At 41.9% G+C, this 26,622-nt stretch overlaps 1 protein-coding gene across 2 annotated transcripts in view; it reads right to left on the bottom strand.

Moving 5' to 3' along the window:
• LOC143026673 (uncharacterized) overlaps positions 1-26,622 on the bottom strand; it is a 99,761-nt gene that overhangs the window by 6,693 nt on the left and 66,446 nt on the right. For both annotated transcript variants that reach the window (XM_076187469.1, XM_076187470.1), the window contains exons 10-14: positions 21,462-21,593; positions 19,157-19,373; positions 4,410-5,063; positions 4,128-4,257; positions 1,113-1,320 (exon numbers count right to left, since the gene is read on the bottom strand). In XM_076187469.1, coding sequence (XP_076043584.1) covers positions 1,113-1,320; positions 4,128-4,257; positions 4,410-5,063; positions 19,157-19,373; positions 21,462-21,593 — 1,341 coding nt within the window. The remainder of the gene's footprint in view (positions 1-1,112; positions 1,321-4,127; positions 4,258-4,409; positions 5,064-19,156; positions 19,374-21,461; positions 21,594-26,622) is intronic.

Below are 26,622 nucleotides of genomic sequence, written 5' to 3' on the forward strand. Positions count from 1 at the left end.
AGTAAAGGGGGAATATATGTTGAGTAAGGGTGGGAGAAGGCAGGAAATAGATGTAAGTAGAGAATGATTGTGAATAAACTATATATTGATATAGCACAAAGGGTTTTCTCCTTATCTTCTCTATTTTCACATGAAAGGATGAGGAGGGAGGATCATTGTGTAAACAATCAGTAAGGCTCTGCTGTGGATGTGCTATGTCTTGCTGTATTGCTTCAGACTCAGGCAGTAGGTAAGAGAGAGATGACCTTTCATCCTCAAGGAATTAAGATCAAAGGGAAACAAAGAGGTGCCAGAAGGGAGCGGGATGGGTGGGAATAGGTGCATGCCTTGGCTGACTACTTCCCAATTACACATACCAAGGGCCTCTTCCCCCTTATAAGGGAGGTAGCCTGCAACGGCACACACCTGCTACCACCCAATGTTTCCCTCTCATCTCAGGTCCTCATTGATGAACTGTCATCCCATTCTCCTACACACAGCACATCCACAGCAGGGTCACTTCATTTACATGGCAGCCCTCCCTCCTTGTCCTCTCATGCAGAAAATAGAAAAGATGGGGAGAAATTCTTTTGGGCTGTGTCAAAATATATCTACAACTATTCTCCATTTGCACATATCCCCTGCCTTCTTTCTCTGCTAAACAGACATTCCCCTCTTGCTCAAAAGCTCCTTTCACCCCATCCATCCATTTCATTTTTGCTTGTTCCAAGTTCACTCCATCCACAATATTTTTAATCTTTCTTCATTCATTCTTTCCATGTGCCAAACCTTCCCAATAATCTTTCAGCTCCATTTCTAGCCCCACTCTCATCCTTATCTCATTTCTCACTCTATTCAACCTTTTACCCCTATCATACTTCTCAGATACTTCATCTTAAGCTTTTAAACTTCTCCTTTCTTCCTTTGAATACTTCAATAACCTGGCACAATGGCATACGTTGTTACATAATTATTTGGACAATTTCATTTGCAGGGAGCTATTATTTAGAATAAGAGACCACCTGACATTTCAATTTGCCACAACCAGATTCATACACACCATGGTACTGAAGATTTCAACAACAACGAAATGAGATAGATTTATCACACAGAAGGCTACAGCAAATACTAACCTGTAATTGTGGATGACCATGGCTGACTTTGGTCCTACTGTAGGTAGCTGCTGCAGCTTGCGTAAATCTCCTGTGTTGAGAACTGTCAGGACAGTTTTCCTATGATTCTGTTGAAGGCGTGGGCTAATAACCAACTCCCATCTACTCCCTTCCAATGTCTGGTTCTTAGAGGAGACAATATTCACAGTGTGGTTCAAAGTTTTGCTCACTGAAAAGTCAAACATAATTTCGTTATTTCCTAGCACCTAAATTTATCAAACATCTATAGCAAACAGCAAAAAGACTAGACAAGTGTGACCTTAACTTTAGTTGGAAAAAAATAGAAACTTATTCAAGTTCCTTGATGGACACCATCAAAGAGAGTGAAAGAGAGGGGGAAGATATATATATATATTTGCCAAAGAAATCACTTGAACGCATGATTCTAATTGTGCCAAAAAACCACAAGGAAAATAACAGAAATGAGACAAAAGTGCTTGGTCACCTTTGTTATTTTCCTTGTGGTTTTTTGGCATGTATGTATGCATGTGTGTATGCGCTTGTGGCAGGATCGGAGGAGGGACTGAGGAAGTTGGTGGCAGAGTTTGGGAGAGTATGTGATAGAAGAAAGCTGAAGATAAATGTGGGTAAAAGTAAGGTGATGAGATGTACAAGGGGTGAAAGTGGCAGTAGACTGGAAGTGAGCATTAAGGGAGAGTGACTGGAGGAAGTGGATAGTTTTAGATACTTGGGTGCAAATGTGGCAGGAAAAGGTGGAGTGAAGGTGGAGGTAAAATATAGATTGAGAGAAGCGAGTAAATGCCTTGGTGGATTGAAGAGTGTAATAAGGAATAGACATTTGGGAATGGATGCTAAGAGGAGGCTGTATGAAGGAGTGATTGTGCCAACAGCACTGTATGGGGCAGAAACATGGAACATAAGAGAGGAAGAGAGAAGGAGTTTGAATGTGTTTGAGATGAGGTGTCTGAGAAGTATGATGGGGGTTACTAGGCTAGATAGAGTGAGAAATGAGGAGGTGAGGAGAAGAACGGGGGTGGAAAGGGAGCTGGGAGATAGGGTTGATGAAAGAGTATTAGGATGGTTTGGACACATGGAAAGAATGAGTGAAGAAAGACTAGTAAAAGAGGTATGGAAGGCAGATTTGGAGGGAGTGAACATGAGGGGACATCCTAGGATAAGGTGGATGGATGGGGTGAAGGGGGCTTTGGGGAAGAGGGGAATGTCTGTTGAGGAAGGATGGGAGAGGACAGAAGACAGGGGTGAATGGAGAATGGTTGTATATGGATGATGTTGTGATGCATGAGGTGGAATAGGCGGGGGGATGGGGGGTGAGGTAGTATGTATGAGCAAAATTTGACGCAGCCCGAAGGGATTTCTCCCCATCTTCTCCTTTTATGCATGGGGGGACGGAGAGGGGGGTCGCCGATTTAATGAAGCGGCCTTGCTGTGGATGTGCTGTGTCTTGCGACACTGCTTCTGACACAGGGCAGTGGACAAGGTGCAGGGATGACCCGTCATCCAGGAGGTGCTAAGATAAGAGGGAGGGTGGAGGGGTGTGGAGTGTATTCAGGGATGGAATGGGTGGGAATGATTTTATGCCTTTTCCTTTTTGGCTACCTCCCTTGTAAGGGGAAAAAAGCCTTGGTATATGTATGTATGTATATGTATATATATATATACACACACACATGTATATTGGGAGGCCATTTTGAATACAAGATTTGTTGAAGTTTATAGCAGAGGTAGCATTGTTCAATTAGTAAGAAGTACTTTCAGTACTTCTTATGAGAGAGCAAAGGTTGAGGGCCACAGCAGTGATAAATTCTCCAAGGTAACATTGCTTTACTCAGGACATCTTTTGACCCAATCAGTGGTTGAGTTACAATAACATAAATACAAAAACAGGAACAAAGTTATGGAGTGTGATGGGTGTGATTTTTTTTTTTTTTTTTTTTTTTTAATTTTGTTCCTGGTAAAGAATAGCTCTTTGCATTTCCAATTGTTGTCTGGTGATGGGATTTCCATGAGTGTTACTGGTGTGGTGAAGGATAGCCCCATCCTGTAAATAAGCTGTCATTATTTTAAACAAGGTGGAACCTATATACCAGGAATTGAGGCAACTGCAAAACAAGGCCCTTATCAGAGGTAAATTATACCAATATTCCTGGGACTTTGGTGACTGCAGAAAGGAGAGGGAGGGAGGAAGAGGGAGTGAGGAGATGGAGAGGTAGAGGGAAGGAGAGAAGAGGAGAGGAGAAAGAGAGGAGAGAAAGAGGGCATGAGAGGGAGGGAGGGAGAGAGGGAGGGAGGGAGAGAGCAAAAGAGAAGAGAGAAAGAGAAGAAAGAAAAAGATAAGAAAGAGAAGAGAGAAAGGGAAGAGAAAAATAGAGAAAGAGAAGAGATAAGAGAGAAAGAAAAGAGATAAGAGAGAAAGAAAAGAGATAAGAGAAAAAGAAAAGAGGTAAGAAAGAGAAGAGATAAGAGAGAAAGAGAAGAGATAAGAGAAAAAGAAAAGGGATAAGAGAGAAAGAGAAGAGATAAAAGAGAGAAAGAAAAGGGATAAGAGAGAAAGAGAAAAGATAAGAGAGAAAGAGAAGAGTTAAGAGAGAGAAAGAGAAGAGTTAAGAGAAAGAAGAAATAAGAGAGAGAGAGAAAGAGAAGAGATAAGAGAGAGAAAGAAAGAGAAGAGATAAAAGAGAGAAAGAAAAAAGAGAGAATGAGAAGAGATAAGAGAGAGAAAGAGAAGAGATAAGAGAGAGAATGAGAAGAGATGAGAGAGAATGAGAAGAGATAAGAGAGAGAATGAGAAGAGATAAGAGAGAACGAGAAGAAAGAGAAGAGATAAGAGAAGAGACAAAAGATGAGACAAACAAGAGAGATAGTAAAGAGAAATAAGAAAACAGAAAAATGTCAAAGGCACAAGATATAAAATTGAAAAAGAAAAGAAGAGAGAAAAAAAGAGAAACAGAGACAAAAGAAAGAGTCGGTGTCAATGCTTTAATTAGGAAACCTTACTTTTGGACTTATTTAGTGAAGACCGCCTCTTTCTGAGGGGGCTTTCATTCTTCAATATTTCTGCATTCAAAGCAGTTGCTTTCTGAGCACAATGTCTGCTTGACCTTCGTGCAGCTCGTGGCTTCACTCCCTGAAAAAGGGGCACAATCTTTTAAGTCAAGGGCCTATAATATAAAATACACAATCAAAACTACTTTACTTGTATGCTGAAAACATTATACTACACTGACCAAATGAAATAAAAAAGAAAATTTGAAAACTACACTCATTTAAAACTTTTACCTGAAATAGTTGTTTGTCAATCTGCAATAATGATGTATCTTGAGTAGTTTCCATGTACTGATGAGAACCCAAGTAAGATTTCATCATGTTGCCCTCTGGCAAGTGAACTGCTGGGCCCAATTCAGCATCTTCCTCCATACACTTAGGCATTTCCTTTTTCTCTAAAACCGTTACATTAGACAATGGACCCATTGCTTCTGCACAAAAGGCAGGCTCAAGATTGATTGTAGGGGTCAATACAGATCTGCTTTCTCTGTGGACTACAGTTTCATTTATATTTGATACATCTGGGTGTCCCCCATCATCCCATGTCTTATCCACAGGTTTCACTGGGGTCAAGTTTTCTTTCAAGAGAATGTGATGTAGACTGCGTCTCATTGACACTCGACTGGATCGTCTCACAGCTCTCACATCACAAACAGCAGTACTTGTGAATGGAATTTCACTTAAGGCATCTTCCATTTTCTGGAATTTCTCTGTTTCATGCATCATATTCCCCTGACCATGACAAATACTGTTGAACAAATTGGAGCTGTCTTTGAGTCCTTTTCTACCACTAAGGGGTTTGATACTGCTCCCTAAATCAAGCTCTTGATTTTCTTTACCAAAAGAAATAAATTTCCTGCTACCTTTCCCATAATCATCCAAACATCCCTGGAACAGAAAATGAAAACAACATATTTCAATCAGAGGAAGAAATCTGTTGAAGGCAGTCAAGTTTTTATGTAAGTAGTAGACTATGTATTAGGGTCAGGAATGAAGAGCGAGTGGTTTTGAGGCTGTGTCAAGTAAAAATAATAGTAGAGAGTTACTGGTGGAGATGTGTTTAGAAAAAATTTATGATAGTTAACACAGTGTTTACGATGAAGGTCAAGCATATGTACACATGAAAAAGGGTGGTTGATAAGGCATTATACCAAAGGCTTTTCCCCCCTTACACGGGAGGTAGCCAAAAAGGAAAAGGCATAGAGACCACTCCCACCCATTCCATCCCCTACACACTCCACTCCCCTCCCTCCCTCACATCTTGGCACCTCCTGGATGACGGGTCATCCCTGCATCTCGTCCACTGCCTTGGGTCAGAAGCAGTGTTGCAAGACACACCACATCCACAGCAAGGCCACTTCATTACATCTGTCCCCTCATGCAGAAAAGGAGAAGACAGGGAGAAATCCCTTCGGGCTGCATCAATTTATTTCTCACCCCCACTCCCCCACCCCACCCCCACTCCCCCTCATGCATCACAGCATCATCCATATACAACCCTTCCCCATTCACCCTTATCTTCTGTCCTCTCCCATCCTTCCTTAACAGACATTCCTCTCTTTCGTAATGCCCCTTTTCCCCCATCCATCCATTTCATCCTAGGATGCCCCCTTCATATTCACTCCTTCCACACCTCTTTTACTAATCTTTCTTCACTCATTCTTTCCATGTGTCCAAACCTTCCTAATACTCTTTCATCAACCCTGTCTCCCAATTCCCTTTCCACCCCTATTCTCCTCACCTCCTCATTTCTCACTCTATCTAGCCTAGTAACCTCTATCATACTTCTAAGACATTTCATCTCAAACACATTCAAACTCCCCCTATCTTCCTCTTTTATGTTCCACGTTTCTGCCCCATATAGTGCTGCTGGCACAATCACTCCTTCATATAACCTCCTCTTAGCATCCATTCCCAAATGTCTATTTCTCATTACACTTTTTAATCCTCCAAGACATTTATTTGGTTCTCTCAATCTACATTTTACTTCTACCCTCACTCACTTTCCTGCCACATTTGCACCCAAGTATCTAAAACTATCCACTTTCTCCAGTCTCTCTCCCTTAATACTCACTTCCAGCCTACTACAAAGGATTACAAAGGCAGAGCATGCCAACAGGAGACCTTTTGGTCCATATCTAGGTCGGATGAAAAAAAAAAAAAAAAAAAAAAAAAAAAAAAAAAAAAAAAAAAAACCTCATAATAATAATAAAATAATAATCATATAAAAAAAACTATAATAATGAAGAAAAGGTAAAAGGTGCAGATGGAGAGATGATAATGGAAGAGAAGGCAGTAAGGGGAAGATGGGCAGAATATTTTAGGGAGTTGCTAAATGTGAAGGAGGATAGGGAAGGAAAGATAGCTGCAGTGGGAAATGCGAAGAAAATGAGAGTGATGAGTGAGGAGAATGGAGGAGAAATAAGGAAGGATGAGGTGAAGGCAGTTGTTAAGATGATGAAAGCAGGTAAGGCACCTGGTCTGGATGGATGCCATGCAGAATGTCTGAAAAAGGGAGGTACAGTGATGGTGGACTGGTTGGTGAGGTTATTTAATGTTTGCTGGAAAGAGGGTAGAGTACCGGAGGACTGGAGAAGTGCCTGTATAGTTCCTCTTTACAAGGGAAAAGGGGACAAGTGTGAATGTAGTAGTTTCAGAGGGATTAGCTTGTTAAGTGTAGTAGGGAAGGCTTATGGGAGGATCTTGATTGAGAGGATTAGGAGAGGAACAGTGTGGATATAGGACAGGTAGAGGTTGTGTAGATCAGATCTTTGTGGTAAGACAGATATGTGAGAAAGCTATAGGAAAGGGGAAGGATGTTTTTTGGGTTTTTATGGATCTGGAAAAGGCTTATGATAGGGTAGACAGAAAGGCACTGTGGGAGGTTATGCAGATTTATGGGATAGGAGGAAAGCTTTTGGGAGCTGTCAAGAGTTTTTATGAGAGTAGTAGAGCTTGTGTCAGGATTAGAAATGGAGAGAGTGAGTGGTTTAAAGTAAAGGTGGGACTTCGTCAAGGATGCGTTATGTCGCCCTGGCTGTTCAACTTATACATGGATGGGGTGGTGCGAGAGGTGAATGCTAGGGTAGTGGGTCAGGGATTGGAGATGGTTAAAGAAAATGGAGAAAAGTGGGAGGTGAGCCAGCTGTTGTTTGCGGACGACACTGCGCTTGTGGCAGGGTCGGAGGAGGGATTGAGGAAGCTGGTGGCAGAGTTTGGGAGAGTATGTGATAGAAGAAAACTAAAGATAAATGTGGGTAAAAGTAAGGTGATGAGATGTACAAGGGGTGAAAGTGGCAGTAGACTGGAAGTGAACATTAAGGGAGAGCAACTGGAGGAAGTGGATAGTTTTAGATACTTGGGTGCAAGTGTAGCAGGAAAAGGTGGAGTGAAGGTGGAGGTAGAATGTAGATTGAGAGAAGCGAGTAAATGCCTTGGTGGATTAAAGAGTGTAATGAGGAATAGACATTTAGGAATGGATGCGAAGAGGAGACTGTATGAAGGAGTGATTGTGCCAACAGCACTGTATGGGGCAGAAATGTGGAACATAAGAGAAGAAGAGAGAAGGAGTTTGAATGTGTTTGAGATGAGGTGTCTGAGAAGTATGATGGGGGTTACTAGGCTGGATAGAGTGAGAAATGAGGAGGTGAGGAGGAGAACAGGGGTGAAAAAGGAGCTGGGAGATAGGGTTGATGAAAGAATATTAGGATGGTTTGGACACATGGAAAGAATGAGTGAAGAAAGACTAGTAAAAGAGGTATGGAAGGCAGATGTGGAGGGAGTGAACATGAGGGGACGTCCTAGGATGAGGTGGATGGATGGGGTGAAGGGGGATTTGGGGAAGAGGGGAATGTCTGTTGAGGAAGGAAGGGAGAGGACGGAAGACAGAGGTGAGTGGAGAATGGTTGTATATGGATGATGCTGTGATTGCATGAGGAGGAATGGGCGGGGGGGTGGGGGTGAGGTAGTATGTGTGAGTAAATTTTGACGCAGCCCGAAGGGATTTCTCCCCGTCCTCTCCTTATATGCAAGGGGGGACAGAGAGGGGGGGTCGCCGATTAAATGAAGCGGCCTTGCTGTGGATGTGCTGTGTCTTGCGACACTGCTTCTGACCCAGGGCGGTGGGCAGGGTGCAGGGATGACCCGTCATCCAGGAGGTGCTCAGATGAGAGGGAGGGTGGGAGGGGTGTGGAGTGTATTCAGGGATGGAATGGGTGGGAGTGTTTTTATGCCTTTCCCTTTTTGGCTACCTCCCTTGGAAGGGGGAAAAAGCCTTGGTATATGTATGTATGTATGTATAATAATGTATGCAACAAACAAAATACATAAATAAATGAATAGGTATAGTTGAATAACAAACAAACAGGTAAACAGTAAATAATAATAAATTGACAAATAACTAATAATAAATGAAAATCAAACAGACAAATGATAAAGCAAAAACAAATAATATAAAATAAATTATAATCATTACAGCATCTTGCTTAGGTGTTTATCTAAATGAGTCTTAAAGCTTCAAACTGAACTACATTGCACTACCTGTGCAGGAAGTTTATTCCATTCGTTAACTACACAGTTGGCAAAGTTGTTTCTACCTACTTCCAAATTGAATCTATTTCCGGATAGTTTGAGACCATTGTTTCTTGTCTGATTCTAATTCAATGTGAAAATTTTGTCACTTTTGATGTTGTCAATTCCCTTTAGAATCTTAAAGACCTGTATCAAGTCACCTCTGAGTCTACGCTTTTTTAGGGAAAACAGATTCATATGTTTTAGTCGATTTTCGTATGATTTATTTTTGATATTTGAAATCAGTTTTGTGGCTCGCCATTGTACTTTTTCCAGTCTGTCAATGTCTTTAATGAGATTCTGTGACCATACAGAAACAGCATATTCCAAATGTGGACGAACTAATGATTTATATAGCTTGTTAATGAGCGATGGACTTTTGAAATCAAAAGATCGCGCAATCAGTCCCAGAATCTTATTTGCTTTCTCAGAGGCTGAAATACACTGCTTGGATGATTTGAGGTCGTTACTGATAATTACGCCAAGATCTTTTTCACTATCCACTTTTGTTAACGAATTTCCAAATAACTTGTAATCGTACTTATTGTTGTTTCTACCTATGTGCATTACCTTGCATTTACTCGTGTTAAATTTCATTAGCCACTTTTCAGACCATTGCTGTAATTTATCTAAATCTTCTTGAATATGTAATTGGTTTAACCCCTTCCATACGGTGCCGCACACGTAGGCGTCATGGACTTAGATCTCAGTGGCAGCAGCCAATGCCAGCCGTACGACGTGTCGTAATAATACTCGCATCATAAAATATAGTCACCGCTTATATCGATCGTTCTCTCTTCACCCGTGAATTTTGATAACCATAGAAAATGCGATTACAAAAGAATTAGAAAGAATGTCATTATGGAGGGACAACTACAATAAATATAATCAAGACGCCGATATGGCAGCCTCGCGAATACACTCGCTCCCCATGACGCTTACGTGTGCGGCACCGTATGGAAGGGGTTAAGTGATCATTTGCCACTCCGCACAGTTTTGTATCATCAGCAAATTTGGAAACAGTAGATTTAAGTCCATGATCTATATCATTTATACTATGAATAGAAGTGGCCCAAGCATGGAACCCTGAGGAACTCCACTTGTAACATTTTCCCATCTAGAAGTTCTTCCATTTAAAACAACTCTTTGTTTTCGACCATTCAACCAATTACTAGTCCAACTTAATAGGCTACCACTTATTCCGTGTAAAGCTAATTTAGTAAGTAGTCTTTCGTGTGGGACGGTATCAAAAGCTTTTGCAAAGTCTAGATATATTAAATCTATATTGTTTCTTTTGTCATAATTCGATATAACTGTGTTGTAGAATTCGAGTAAGTTAGTCACGCAAGAACGTTTCCGCCTGAAACCATGCTGGCTATCATTTATCAAACGGTTACTTTCTAAATGATGTTCGATAGCATTTCTGATGATAGTTTCCATTATTTTTCCTACGATCGAAGTCAAACTTATAGGCCTATAGTTATTTGGTTTCTTTTTGTCACCTTTTTTGAATATGGGAGTAACGTTAGCTAGCTTCCATTCTCTTGGGACATCTCCGGATATGATGGATTTCTTGAAAATAATTTCTAATGGAACAACAATCTCATTTTTAATTTCCTTTAAGATTCTTGGATGCCAACCGTCAGGCCCTGGTGTTTTATTAACTTTGAGTTTATCTATACACCATTTAATTTTTCTTTTGTTATATTTACCGTAGTAAGTTTACCCTAGACTTTTCACAGGTTTCAGTTTAGAGTTCACTTTGAGGTGTTTCGTCTACGAATACTGAGCTAAAATAATTGTTTAAGATATTACACATTCCTTCATTTGAATATTCAAGTTGACCGTCAGCAGATAATAGTGGACCAATGTGATTCCTAACAACCTTTTTATCTCTAATGTAACTATAGAATTCTTTGGGATTTTCTTTGGATTTATCACTCTCTCCCCTTGTACATCTCATCACCTTACTTTTGCCCACATTTATCTTCAGCTTCCTTCTTTCACACACCTTTTCAAACTCTGTCACTAACTTCCTCAATCCCTCCTCTGATCCTGCTACAAGTGCAGTGTCGTCAGCAAACAACATTTTCTTTAATCATCTCCAACCCCTGACCCACTACCCTTGCATTCACCTCTTGCACCACCCCATCCATGTATAGATTAAACAGCCAGGGTGACATAACACATCCCTGATAAAGTTCCACCTTTACCTTGAACCATTCACTCTCTCCATTTCTAATCCTAACACAAGCTCTACTACTCTCGTAGAAACTCTTGACTGCTCTTAACAGCTTTCCTCCTATCCCATATATCTGTAGTAATCTTCCAGGGTGCCTTCCTGTCTACCCTGTCGTAAGCCTTTTCCAAGTCCATAAAAGCCCAAAAACATCCTTACCTTTTTCTATAGCTTTCTCACATATCTGCCTTACCACAAAAATCTGATCTACACAACCGCAACCTGTCCTAAAACCATACTGTTCCTCACCAATTACTCCCTCTGTTCCTCTCCTAATCCTCTCAATCAAGACCCTCCCAAAAGCCTTCCCAACTACACTCAAAAAGGTGATCCCTCTGAAACTACTACACTCACACTTGTCCCCCCTTTCCCTTGTAAAGTGGAACTATACAGGCACTCCTCCAGTCCTCTGGCACTGTACCGTCTCTCTCAAACATTAAATAACCTCATCAGCCAGTCCACCATAACTGTACCTCCTTTTTTCAGGCATTCTCCATGGCATCCATCCAACCCAGGTGCCTTACCTGCTCTCATCATCTTAACTGCTGCTTTCACGTCATCTCTCCCTATTTCTCCTCCATTTTCCTCACTCATCTCTCATTTTCTTAGCACTTCCCACTACAACTACCTTTCCCTCCCTATCCTCCTCTGCATTTAGCATACATACATATACCAAAGGCTTTTTCCTCCTTACAAGGGAGGTAGCCAAAAAACAAAAGCATAAAAACCATTCCCACCCATTCCATCCCCAATACACTCCACTCCCCTCCACCCTCCCTCCCATCTTTGCACCTCCTGGATGATGGGTCATCCCTGTATCTTGTCCACTGCCCTGGGTAAGAAGCAGTGTCGCAAGACACAGCACATCCATAGCAAGGCCGCTTCATTAAATCAGCGATCCCCCCTCTCTGTCCCCTCATACAGAAAAGGAGAAAACAGGGAGAAATCCCTTCGGACAGCATCAAATTTTTCTCACACATACTACCTCACCCCCCCCATCCCCTACCCAATCCACCTCATGCATCACATCATCAATATACAACGACCCTCCATTCACCCCATCCATCCATCTCATCATAGGTCGCTCCCTCATGTTCACTCCCTTCACATCTGCCTTCCATACCTCTTTTACTAGTTTCTTCACTCATTCTTTCCATGTGTCCAAACCATCCTAATACTCTTTCATCAACCTTATCTCCCAACTCCCTTGCCACCCCCATTCTCCTCCTCACCTCCTCATTTCTCACTCTATCCAGCCAAGTAACCTCCTTCGCAGATACCTCATCTGACATTCAAACTCCTTCTCTCTTCCTCTCTTATGTTCCATATTTCTGCCCCAAACAGTGCTGTTGGCACAATCACTCCTTCATACAATCTCCTCTTAGCATCCATTCCCAAATGTCTATTTCTCATTACACTTTTTAATCCACCAAGGCATTTACTTACTTCTCTCAATCTACATTCTACTTCCACCTCCACTCCTCCCTTTCCTGCCACATTCGCACCCAAGTATCTAAAACTATCCATTTCCTCCAGTCTCCCTTAATGGTCACTTCCAGTCTGCTGCCACTTTCACCCCTTGTACATCTCATCACATTACTTTTACCCACATTTATCAACTTCCTTCTTTCACACACTCTCCCAAACTCTGTCACCAACTTCCTCAATCCCTCCTCTGATCCTGCTACAAGTGCAGTGTCATCTGCAAACAACAGCTGGCTCACCTCCCACTTTTCTCCATTTTCTTTAAACATCTCTAATCCCTGACCCACCCCCCTTGCATTAACCTCTCGCACCACCCCATCCATGTATAAATTGAACAGCCAGGGCGACATAACACATCCCTGATGAAGTCCTACCTTTACCTCAAACTACTCACTCTCTCCATTGCTAATCCTGACACATGCTCTACTACTCTTGTAAAAACTCTTGACAGCTCCTAAAAGCTTTCCTCTTATTCCATATATTTGCAAAACCTCCCACAGTGCCTTCCTGTCTACCCTGTCATAAGCCTTTTCCAAGTCTATAAAACCCCAAAAACATCCTTACCTTTTCCTATAGCTTTCTCACATATCTGTCTTTCCACAAAAATCTGATCTACGCAACTTCTACTTGTCCTAAATCCACACAGTTCCTCACCATTTACTCCCTCTGTTCCTCTCCTAATTCTCTCAATCAAGACCCTCCCATAAGCCTTCCCAACTACACTTAACAAGCTAATCCCTCTGAAACTACTACTATATATTTAGCAACTCCCTAAAATACTCTGCCCATCTTCCTCTCACTGCCTTCTCTTCCATTATTATCTCTCCATATGCACCTTTTACCTTTTCTTCCCTGCTTGATTCGCCTCCTCTTCCTCTTTTAATATCTTTCCAAAACATCTTTTAATTACTTTCAAAATTTTCTGTAATACTCTTACCCCATTTCACATCTGCTCTCCTCTTTGCCTCCTTTATCTTATGCTTGACCTCCCTTCTCTTTACTTTGTATCTTTCATACAATGCACTTGTCCTAATTTGTAGCCAATCTATGAAAGCCTGTTTCTTCTCCTCTACACCTTTCTTTCCTTCCTCATCCCACCACTCACTACCCTTCTTTCTATTTCCTCCCGCCCTCCTCGTTCCACTTACCATCTTTGCACACCTTGACCCCTCTTTGAACCATCCTCATTCCTCCTCCACTCCTAGTTCCACTCTATCCTTCACTACCTCCCACTCCTCTCTCAGTTTCTTCTTATACTCCTTCTCCTTTTCTTTTTCATTTAAGCAGTTCATTCTAAGTACCTCCCTACCTTCTGTTCTTTTCCTCTTTCTCCACTCTCAATTTACCTTCCACCAGAAAATGATCTGATATTCCTTAGAACATGTACATTCTTAACCCCTTCAATACGGGCCACATCGCACGTCTGGCAGCATTAGCTGCCAGACGTGCGATGTTGCGTCATAATAATCGTATTATAAAAAGTAAAGTCACTGCTCTATTGCTCATTCTCTTTCACCCGTGAATTTTGATAACCATAGAAAATATGATGAAGCCAGTTTACAGAGTATGTGGGTCACACAGGTATGACTACAATAAGTATAATCAAGACGCCGACGTCGGCATCCTCGCGTACCCACTTGCTCCTTATGACGCCTACGTAGGTGTCATCGTATGGAAGAGGTTAACTCTTCCTTCCATACCCCTGGTCACCACTATATAGTCCATTAATGCTCTATCTGCCACCCTTCCATCCACCACCCTCTCCCATGTGTACTTATGTTTGACTTTCTTCCTAAACACTGTATTTGCTATCATCAACTCTCTTTCAAGACATATCTCCACCATCAATTCTCAACTATGATTTTTACCTAGAACTACTTACTTCCCAATTACTCCGTCAATTGCTTCATTTCCTACCCTACCATTAAGGTTTCCCAATACTGCTACATTGACGTTCCTCCGTAATCCCTCTATGCACTCATTTAAATCTATCCAAATTGCCTCCCTTTTCTCTATGCTCTTCTCACTACCAGGCCCATACACACTTACAAAAACCCACATCTCCCTTCCCAGCTTCACCTTCATCCACACCATCCTTGAAGAAACCTTCCACTCCACTACACGTTTACCTATCTCTTCACTTACTAGTATAGCCACCCCTTCTCCCCCTCGTCCGCTCTTCATTCCTGAGTACCTCCCAGCTACACTCCCAAACTCACAATTGCCGCTCCCTTTCAATTTAGTTTCACTCAAAGCCAACACACCCATTTTCTCACAAACATACTGCCTATCTCTTCCCTTTTACTCTCATCTGTACAACATCCATGCACATTATAAGACCCAAACTCCTAGACCCTCTTATGCCTTTACTTTTTTTTTTTTTTTTAAAGGATTGTCCCCTGTGGTGCTAGAGGTAACAGGATTCCTAGTCCTACAAAATTCTACGAAACGGCAGCCCTGGTGGCGGCTTGACTGGGCCGCTACCACGTACCGGACAAATATGGAACTTTGCTTGAAAAGTCCGTCCTTTGTTCATTTCGACTGGTCATACGAGGGTCCGGGCATTCGGGGTCCGGGCTATCGAGGTTCGACTGTATATATATATAATAACTAAATAAATAAAAAATAAAGAGGTAAAAATGAGAGATGTAAAATGGGGAGGAGTATGACAGAAAATTGTCAAAGTTATAAATAGATATTTGGAAGGAAGTTAACCACTTCCATACGGTGACGCCTACGTAGGCGTCATGAGGAGCAAGCGGGTACGCGATGATGCCGACATCGGCATCTTGATTATATTTATTGTAGTCGTACCTACGTAACCTCCATTCTCTCTAAACTGGCTTCATCATATTTTCTATGGTTATCAAAATTCATGGGTGAAAGAGAACGAACGATTGAGCACTGACTTTATTTTTTATAATGCGATTATTATGACGCAACATCGCACGTCGGGCAGCTAATGCTACCAGACGTGCGATGTGCCCCGGAGTGAAGAGGTTAAGAAAGGAAGAGGTGAGTCAAGTAGACAAGAAAAGGCGAAAAGTGTAGATGAACAGATGTTAACAGAAGAGGTGATGAGAAGGTGGGCAGATTATTTTGGAGAGATGTTGAATATGGAAGAGGATATGAGAGGATTGATGGTAGTAGTGGGAGGTGCTAAGGAAATGACGGTAGTGGGAGAGGAAAATGGAGGAAAAATAAGAAAAGATGAGGTGCAAGTAATTTTGAAAATGAGAGCAGGTAAGGCACCTTGGTTAGATGGGCGTCATGCAGCATCTGAATAAGGGAGGTAGAGTAATAGTGAACTGGCTAATGAGGTTGTTTAATGTGTGTCTAAAGGAGGGTAGAGTATCAGAGGGCTAGAGGAGTGCCTACATAGTTTCGTTTCACAAGGGAAAAGGGGACAAGTGTGAGTGTAGTAGTTTCAGAGGAATCAGTTTGTTGACTGTAGCTGGGAAGGCATATGGAAGGGTTTTGAGAGGATTAGGAGTAATTGGTAAGAAACAGTGTGGGTTTAGGAAAAGAAAGCATTGCATGAATCAGATTTTTGTGGTAAGGCAGATATGAGAAAGCTTTTGCAAAAAGTGAGGATGTATTTTCAGCCTTTATGGGTTTGGAAAAGGATTATGAGAGGGTAAACAGTTTTTACTGTGGGAAGTTTTGCAGATACATGGGATAGGGGGAAAGTTTTTATGAGAGTGTTAGAATTGGAAATGGAGAGCAAATGGTTTGAAGTAAAGGTTGTTTAGTGTGTACGTGGATGAGGTGGTGCAGGAGGTAAAGGCAAGGGTAATGGGCAGGGGACTGGAAATTGTTAACCACTTCACTCCGGGCCAAAATCTCGCGGGCAGCATTAGCTGCCAGACGTACAATGTTGCGTCATAACACTCGCATCATAAAAAATAGTCACCGCTTATATAGATCGTTCTCTCTTTCACCCGTGAATTTTGATAACCATAGAAAATGTGATGAAGCCAGTTTAGAGAGTATGTCAGTTACGCAGGGACAACTACAATAAATATAATCAAGACGCCGATATGGTAGCCTCGCGTATCCACTCGCTCCTCATGCCGCCTACGTAGGCGGCACCGTATGGATGAGGTTAAAGAAAATGGAGAAACTAGGAGGTGAGCCAGTTGTTGTCTGCTGATGACACTGTACTTGTGGCAGGTTTGGAGGAACAATTAAGGGACTTAGTGATGGAGTTTGGGAAGGTATGTGACGAGAAATTTGAAGGTAAATGGGGTAAAAGTAAGGTGATGAGATGTACAAGGGTACAGGGTGGCAGCAAGTTGGAAGTAATTCTCAAAGGAGGCTGGAGGTTGCATGTGGCAGGAAAGGGAGGAGTGGTGATGGTAGTAAACTGTAGACTGAGAGAAGCAAATAAATGCCTTTAATTAAAAAGTGTCATGAGAAATAGGCACTTGGGAATGGATGTAAAGAGGAAACTATATAAAGGGATGATTGTGCCAATGGCACTGAATGAGGCAGACATGGAATTTAAGAGACAGAGAGAAAAAGTTTATATATTTTTAAAATGAAATGTCTGAGAAGTACAATATGGGTTACAAGGTTGGATATTGTGAGAAACAAGGTGAGGAGGAGAGCAGGGGTGAAGAGGGAGATGGTAGATCGGGCTGTGAAAGAATATTGGGATGGTTTGGACACATGGAAAGAATGAGTGAAGAGAGATTAGTAAAAGAGGTGTGAAAGGCAGAGGTGGATGGAGTGAACCTGAGGGGATAACTGAGGATGAGATGGATGGGGTGAAAGAGGCATTGAGTAATAGGGGATGTCTGTTCAGCAAGGAAGGGAGAAGGCAGGAGAGAGGTGAGTGGAGACTGGAGGTGCTGTGTCTTGCTGCATTGTTTCTAAACTGAGCAGTGTGGGATGAATGTATGCTCTGACTTGGCCACCCTCCTTTTATGAGGTAAAAGGGCCATTGGAATGTACTATATGTAGTCATTGGCAAATTATTTGACCCACCCAATTTTTCAGTACACAAAATTCAAATTCTTTGTTTTATATTTTTTTTTTCTGATCTATTCAAGACACTTACCTAACTGTAAGTTAAATACTATGGAGAGAAAAAAAAAAAAAAAAAAAAAAAAAAAAAAAAAAAAATATATATATATATATATATATATATACACACCATATTTTTTGGACCATAAGGCGCTTCGTACCATAAAAAATATATATATATATATATATATATATATATAAAAATAAAATATATATATATATATACATATATATATACACCGTATTTTTCGGACCATAAGGCACTTCGTACCATAAGGCGCACCCGTAAATTTGCTATTCCCTGTCCTTACATAAGGCGCACCTGGTCTCGTCATCGGATAATCATGCATATGTGAGTGCATTCAGAACAACATTTTCGTTGTTGAATGAGAAAAATCGGTTGGGATTTAGCAAAATTACAAAAATTATATATATTTTTATTTTGGTCAGTGAAATCAGACCACCTCCATGGACGGTCTGCCCTGCCAATACTCCTAAAAAACAACAAACACGTTACGGGAATTGTGGGGAATAAAACCAACATTAGCAGTTTTATTCCCGGAATTCTCTATTCACTTAAAAACACAAGATTACAAATGAAGGTGAATTTTTAGTTTCGACCATGGGCGCAATATAGCAATAAAGATTAATTATGAATTTTGTAAATTATAATGTATCAACGTAATATGCAATTTTGTGAGCGGAACTAAAAAACAAAAAATGTGCTGAGACAGATTTCGTAAGTAACGAAGTCGTGTCGGACGAATGGTATGCCATGTTTGTTATGATAGATGCCGACGTCGAAGATATGAAAGGGTGATAAATTCGTCTAACCTAACCTGTGTTTAATAAATCATACCTACAAATTAAATGTCATCCAGCTCGTCGTTGTTGTGAGACGTTGGCGTCCCGATCCTATGCTACCGACTTCGTTCATTAGCATGTTTGCTTGTAGCAAGGTATTTTTTATTTTCATTTCCCCACCACAAAATTGCATATTACGTTAATACATTTTAATTTACAAAATTAATAATTAATTTTATATTGCTATATTGCGCCCATGATCGAAACTAAAAAAATACCCAAATGACTACAGTCTGAGTGGAGCGAGACTATACCAATGCAAAATGGCTGTCTATGTTGTGGACACTATCATGTCATAGCCATGATAGTGTGAATGAATGCTGTGGCATGGACCTGAAAACTGTCGAAGTTTTCGCAATTTTCTTGTCAAGATACATGCATCTTGGTTATAACTTGGTTGTAACTTTTGAGAGGCCTATCATGCACTGTTGCCGTCGGCAGGCTAGCTACGAAACGTATCAAAATAGTACATCACTATCCGAGGCATTTTTTTGCACTGAAACCACACATAAGGCGCACCGCACAGTAAGGCGCACCGCCCGATTTTGGCCGATTTCAAGGATTTTTTCCGCGCCTTATGGTCCGAAAAATACGGTATATATATGTAAGAGCTGTAGCATAGGTCAAAACTTTTGCTTGCAACTATACATCTCTATTATCATGCCTTCATGTATACTTATGCATTAATTAAAGCTATGAGCCCTGATCTGAAGAAACCTAACAAATAATAAGATAACAAATACTATTGCTATATAGTAATTTAAATATATATGGGTGCAACTGTGAAATAGCTCACTTGATTTCTGAAGCCTTTTTGAGTACTCTGCATGGTTTCCTGGACCAAGTTTTGTAAAACACTTTTCAAATCAACTTTTCCAAACAAAGCTCCTATGAATGTCTGATTAAAGTCCTGCTCTGGAGTAGCAATTATTGGAGAGGCAGAGTCCAGAGAGATGGGAGACTCAACACTGCTCTTGGGTGATGAACAACTTGTATGCTTAGATATTCTGGATCTGAAAACAAAAATATACATCATTCCACTAGCCTGGCCTTCAAAGGCCAATGATTTAGTTCACAAGTTACCTACTAAAGAAATTTTGTGATGCTATCTTATGAGAGATAAGATGTACATTATGAGAAATATGCATATAGGAATGATTCAAAGAGGATATTATATGAAGGGGTGATTGTGCCAACAGCACTTTATCAGGCAGATATGGAATTTAAGAAAGGCAGACAGGAAAAGTTTAAATGTGTTTGAGATGAAATGTCCAAGAAGTATGGTAGGGGTTATAAGGTTAGATGGCAAGAGAAATGAGGAGGTGAGGAGGAGAGTGGAAGTGAAAAAGGATATGACAGGTACAGCTGATGAAAGAGTATTGGGATAGTCTGGACACATGGAAAGAATGAGTGAAGAGAGATTAGTAAAAGAGGTGTGGAAAGCAAAGGTGGAGAGAATGAACTTGAATGGACAATCAAAGATGAGATATATGGATGTGGTGAAAGGGGCATTGAGCAAGAGGGGATGTCTGTTGAGGAATGGAAAAAGCAGGAGACAGAGTGCTGCAAGGAGAGGAGGGGATGTAGGGGGGTTGGAAGTGGTTATGCATGATATTTTGACACATCCCAAAGGGATTCCTCCCCATCTCCTTTTCTACATAAGGGGACATAGAGGGGGAGTCACCAATTTACTGAAGCAGTCTTGTTGTGGATGTGCTATGTCTTGTTACATTGTTTCTGACCCAGAGCAGTGGGTGGGATACAGAGACGTCATCCATGAGGAGCTAAGATGAGAGGGAAGAAAGGGTGGTGGATGAGAGTGAAATGGGTGGATTGAGGGAAGCGAGTAAATGCCTTGGTGGATTAAAAAGTGTAATGAGGAATAGACATTTAGGAATGGATGCAAAGAGGAAATTGTATGAAGGAGTGATTGTGCCAACAGCACTGTATGGGACAGAAACATGGAACATAGGAGAGGAAGAGAGAAGGAGTTTGAATGTGTTTGAGATGAGGTGTCTGAGAAGTATGATGGGGGTTACTAGGCTGGACAGTGAGAAATGAGGAGGTGAGGAGGAGAACGGGGGTGGTAAGGGAGTTGGGAGATAGGGTGGATGAAAGAGTATTGGGATGGTTTGGACACATGGAAAGAATGAGTGAAGAAAGACTAGTAAAAGAGGTGTGGAAGGCAGATGTAGAGGGAGTGAACATGAGGGGGGCGACCTATGATGAGATGGATGGATGGGGTGAAAGGGGCTTTGGGGAAGAGGGGAATGTCTGTTGAGGAAGGACGGGAGAGGACAGAAGACGGGTGAATGGAGAATGGTTGTATATGGATGATGTTGTGATGCATGAGGTGGTATGGGTGGGGGGATGGGGGGGTGAGGTAGTATGTGTGAGAAAAATTTGACGCAGCCGAAGAGATTTCTCCCCATTTTCTCCTTTTCTGCATGAGGGGACGGAGAGGGGGTTGCCGATTTAATGAAGCGGCCTTGCTGTGGATGTGCTGTGTCTTGTGACACTGTCTGTGACCCAGGGCATTGGACAAGATGCAGGGATGACCCGTCATCCAGGTGGTGCCAAGATGAGAGGGAGGGTGGAGGGGAGTGGAGTGTATTAGGGATGGAATGGGTGGGAATGGTTTTTATGCCTTTTGCTTTTTGGCTACCTCCCTTGTATGTATGTACTAAATATTTTTCCATCTTATAAGGGAGGTAACCAAGTCAAGGGCAAGTACCTACTCCCACCTATTTCACTCTCATCCACCACCCTTTCTTCCCTCTCATCTTAGCTCCTCATGGATGACAGGTCATCCCTATATCCAGCCCCACTGCCCTGGGTCAGAAGCAAAGTAGCAAGATATAGTCCATCCACAGAAAGGCAGCTTCAATGGATTTCACTAAATATATATATATATATATACATACATATATACCCATAAAAGAAAAAATCTAGCTTATTTCAATGTGTAGACTGGTTCCTGATTCTCAAGGTTACTTTTTGTACTCTATTCAATATCTAAATAAAATACATTTACATAAACCTGAATAAAATCTGTAGAGTGCAACATCATACTGAAGGTGTTATATGTACAATTTTCTTACCTTTTTTTCTTAAGTGTCCTTTTTGAACCAAGAAGTTTTGAGACAATCTTCTCTGATATATTGTCTTCAATCTTATTTAATGTCTTCATCATCTTTTCCTCAAGGCAGCTGGACACCTTCTCAACAAGAGGGCTGAAAATAATGCTTCATTATAGGCCATGAGACAGAAACTGTAGAAATAATTGTTGCCTCAGGTAAGACATCTAGGTTGAATGGGTGTCATGTAGTATGTCTAACAAAGATAGGATCTGTTTTAGTGGATTGGCTATTTAAGCTGTGTAATGTGTGGCTAAGGAAGGGGAGTGTGCTGGAGGACTGGAGGAGTGCTTGTGATATTGTTTAGTGTCACAAAGTCCCCCTATTGGAAGGCTCGGATGGTGCCCCTTACATAGGACTTTGTAGCATGGAATTTAATGAACCATACCCTTGGTTCAACTTTGCTGGTGGCAGGGTTCAAACTGCCATCCCCTTGACCTTCACTGCAAGTAACGATCAAGTAACGATGCCCTAACCCTCATAGGGGTGCTTGTACAAAAAAAGGACAAATGTAAATGTCTTCTCCCTTCCTTCCTCAACATACATTCCCCTCTTTCCTAATGCCCCTTTTACCCCATCCATCCATTTTCATCCTTGGTCGCCCACCCCATCATGTTCATTCCCTCCACCTCTGCCTTCGACACTTCTTTTACTAGTCTTTCTTCACTCATTCTTACCGTGTGTCCAAACTATCCCAATACTTTCTCATCAACCCAATCTCCCAACTACCTTTTCACCCCTACTCTCATCATCTCATTTCTCACTCTATCCAACCTGGTAACCCCTATCATACTTCTCAGGCTCCTCAACTAAACACATTCAAACTCCTCTTTTCTTATGTTCCATGTTTCTGCTCCATACAGTGCTGTTGGCGTAATCACTCCTTCATACAATCTCCTCTTAGCATCCATTCCAAAATGTCTATTTCTCATTACACTTTTTAATCCCCCCAAAGAATTTACTTGCTTCTCTCAATCTACATTCTACCTCCACCTCCATTCCTCTCTTTCCTGCCACATTTGCACCCAAATTGCTAAAGCTATCCACTTCCTCCAGTCTCTCTCTTAATACTCACTTTCAATTTGCTGCCACTTTCTCCCCTTGTATATATTATCTCATCACCTTACTTTTAACCCACATCTATCTTTAACTTCCTTCTTTCGCACCCCTTCCCAAACTCTGTCACTAACTTCCTCAATCCCTCCTCTGATCCTGCTACAAGCAGTGTTGTCAGCAAACAACAACTGGCCAATCCACCATCACTGTACCTCCTTTTTCTTAGACATTCTGCATGACACCCATCCAACCCAGGTGCCTTACCTGCTCTCTTCAACAACTGCTTTCACTTCATCTTTCCTTATTTCTCCTCCATTTTTCTCACTCATCACTCTCATTTTCTTAGCACTTCCCACTATAACTCTCTAAAATACTCTGCCCATCTTCCTCTTACTGCCATCACTTTCATTATCATTTCTCCATCTGCACCTTTTACCTTTTCTTATCTACTTGATTCACCTCTACTTCCACTCTTAATTTTTTTTTTACCAAAATATCTTTTTATTGCATTCAAAATTTTCTGTCATACTCTTACCCCATTTCACATCTGCTCTCCTCTTTGCCTCCTTTAAATTATGCTTTACTTCTCTTCTCTTTTCTTTGTACCTCTCATATGATTCTCTCAACCTATTTTGTAACCAATCTATGAATACTCGCTTCTCTTCTAAAACCTTCTTTGCTTCATCATCCCATCACTTACTACCCTTCCTTCTATTTCCTCCTGTCCTCCTTGTTCCACACACCATCTTTGCACACCTTGTGACTTCCTCCTTGAAACATTCCCATTGCTCCTCCACTCCTAGTTTTACTCTATCCTTCACTCCCTCCCACTCCTCTCTCAGTTTTTTCTTGTTCTCCCTCTCCTTTTCTTTCTCATTTAAGCAGTTCACTTTAAGCACCTCCCACTCCACCACACACTTACCTATCTCTTCACTTACTAGTATAGCCACCCCTTCTCTCCCTCATCCTCTCTTCACTCCTGAGATCCTCCCAACTACACTCCCAAACCCAAGCTTCTCGCTCCTCCCTTTCAATTTAGTTTTACTTAATGACAACACATCTATCTTTCTTCTCACAAACATACCGCTTATATATTTACTTTTACCCTCATCTGTACCACATCCACACATATTAAAAGACCCAAACCTTAGGGTACTGGTTGGAAAACTTCACCCAGACCCTCTTATGCATTTACTTTTTTTTTTAGGAATGTCCCTTTAGGGGCTATAGGTAGAAGGATGCCTAGTCCTATCCTTGTTCTGTTTTTGTTGCCTTATATGACTAAGGTGGAAATCTTGGTAGGAGTATTCTTTTCCCCCACCACAGGGTTTGGTACAAACATATACCAAAGGCTATTTCCCACTTACAAGGGAGGTAGCCAAAAAGAAAAAAAGCATAAAAATCATTCCCACCCATTCCATCCCTAATACATACCACTCCCCTCAACCCTCTATCCTCCCTATCATCTTGGCACCTCATGGATGACGAGTCATCACTGCATCTTCTCCACTGCCCTGGGTCATAGGCAGTGTCACAAGACACAGCACATCCACAGCAAGGCTGCCTCATTAAATTCGACCCCCCCTCTCCGTCCCCTCATGCAGAAAAGGAGAAAACTGGGACAAATCCCTTTGGGCTGCATCAAATTTTTCTCACACATACATCACCCCCCATCCCCCCACCCATTCCACCTCATGCATCACAACATCATCCATATACAACTAGTCTCCATTCACCCCTGTCTTCTCTCCTCTACCATCATTCCTCAACAGACATTCCCCTCTTCCCCAAAGCCCCTTTCACCCCATCCTAGGTCGCCCCCTCATGTTCACTCCCTCCACATCTGCCTTCTTTTACTAGTCTTTCTTCACTCATTCTTTCCATGTGTCCAAACCATCCTAATACTCTTTCATCAAACCTACCCTCCCAACTCCCTTACCACCCCTGTTCTCCTCCTCACCTCCTCATTTCTCACTCTATCCAGCCTAGTAACCCCTATCATACTTCTCAGACACCTCATCTCAAACACATTCAAACTCCTTCTCTCTTCTTCTCTTATGTTCCATGTTTCTGCCCCATACAGTGCTGTTGCCACAATCACTCTTTCATACAGTCTCCTCTTAGCATCCATTTCCAAATGTCTATTCCTCATTACTTTTTAATCCACCAAGGCATTTACTCGCTTCTCTCAATCTTCATTCTACCTCCACCTCCACTCCACCTTTTCCTGCTACATTCGCACCCAAGTATCTAAAACTATCCACTTCCTCCAGTCGCTCTCCCTTAATGCTCACTGCCACTTTCACCCCTTGTACATATCATCACCTTACTTTTTACCCACATTTATCTTCAATTTCTTTCTTTCACACACTCTCCCAAACTCTGTCACCAACTTCCTTAATCACTCCTCTGATCCTGCTACAAGCGCAGTGTCGTCCGCAAACAACAGCTGGCTCACCTCCCATTTTTCTCCATTTTTTTAACCATCTCAATTCCTTGACTCAGTACCCTTGCATTTACCTCTCGCACCACCCCATCCATGTATAAGTTGAACAGCCAGGGTAACATAACACATCCCTGATGAAGTCCCACCTTTACCTCAAACCACTCAGTCTCTCCATTTCTAATCCTAACACATGCTCTACTACTCTCGTAAAAACTCTTGACAGCTCCTAGAAGCTTTCCTATCCCGTATATCTGCAAAACCTCCCACAGTGCCTTCCTGTCTACCCTGCCGTAAGCCTTTTCCAGATTCATAAAGGCCCAAAAATAATCCTTTAATTTTCCTATAGTTTTCTCACATATCTCTTACCACAAAAATCTGATCTACGCAACCTCTACCTGTCCTAAGTCCACACTGTTCCTCACAAATTACTCCCTCTGTTCCTTTCCTAATCCACTCAATCAAGATCCTCCCATAAGCCTTCCCAACTACACTTAACAAGCTAATCCCTCTGAAACTACTACACTTACACTTGTCCCCTTTTCCCTTGTAAAGTGGAACTATACAGGCACTCCTCTAGTCCTCCAGCACTCTACCCTCTCTCCAGCAAACATTAAATAACCTCACTAGTCAGTCCACCATTGCTGTACCTCCTTTTCTCAGGCATTCTGCATGGCATCCATCCAGACCAGGTTCCTTACCTGCTCTCATCATCTTAACCCCTTCACTACGGGCCAAAATCTCGCGGGCAGCATTAGCTGCCAGACGTGCGATGTTGCGTCATAATACTCGCATTATAAAAAATAAAGTTACTGCTGCATTGCTCGTTCTCTTTCACCCATGAATTTTGATAACCATAGAAAATATGATGAAGCCAGTTTACAGAGTATGGGGGTCACGCAGGTACAACTACAATATATATAATAAAGACGCCGACATCGGCATCCTCGCGCACCCACTTGCTCCTCATGACGCCTACGTAGGCGTCATCGTATCAAAGGGGTTAACAACTGCCTTCACTTCATCCTTCCTTATTTCTCTTCCATTTTCCTCACTCATCATGGTCATTTTCTTAGCACTTCCCACTGCAACTATCTTTCCCTCCCTATCCTCCTTCACATTTAGCAACTCCCTAAAATACTCTGCCCATCTTCCCCTTACTGCCTTCTCTTCCATTATCATCTCTCCATCTGCACCATTTACCTTTTCTTCTCTACTTGATTCGCCTCCTCTTCCTCTTTTAATTTTTCTAAAACATGAGGGGGAGTGGGTGGGGGATGGGGGGTAAGGAAGTATGAGAGAGAGAGAGAGAGAGAGAGAAAAAATTGATGCAGCCGGAAGGGATTTCTCCCCGTCTTCTCTTTTTCTGCATGGAGAGACGGAAAGGGGGGGGGTCGCCGAATTTATGAAGTGGCCTTGCTGTGGATGTGCTGTGTCTTGCAACACTGTTTCTGACCAAGGGCAGTGGACAGGATGCAGGGATGACCCGTCATCCAGGAGGTGCCAAGATAAGAGGGAGGGAGAAGGGTGGAGGGGAGTGGAATATATAGGAAATGGAATGGGTGGGGGTGGTTTCTATGCCTTTTTCTTTTTGGCTACCCCCCGTGTAGGGGGAAAAAGCCTTAG

The sequence above is a fragment of the Oratosquilla oratoria genome, chromosome 6, assembly GCF_046742065.1.
Source record: "Oratosquilla oratoria isolate Oo_2021 chromosome 6, ASM4674206v1, whole genome shotgun sequence".
NCBI lineage: Eukaryota > Metazoa > Arthropoda > Malacostraca > Stomatopoda > Squillidae > Oratosquilla > Oratosquilla oratoria.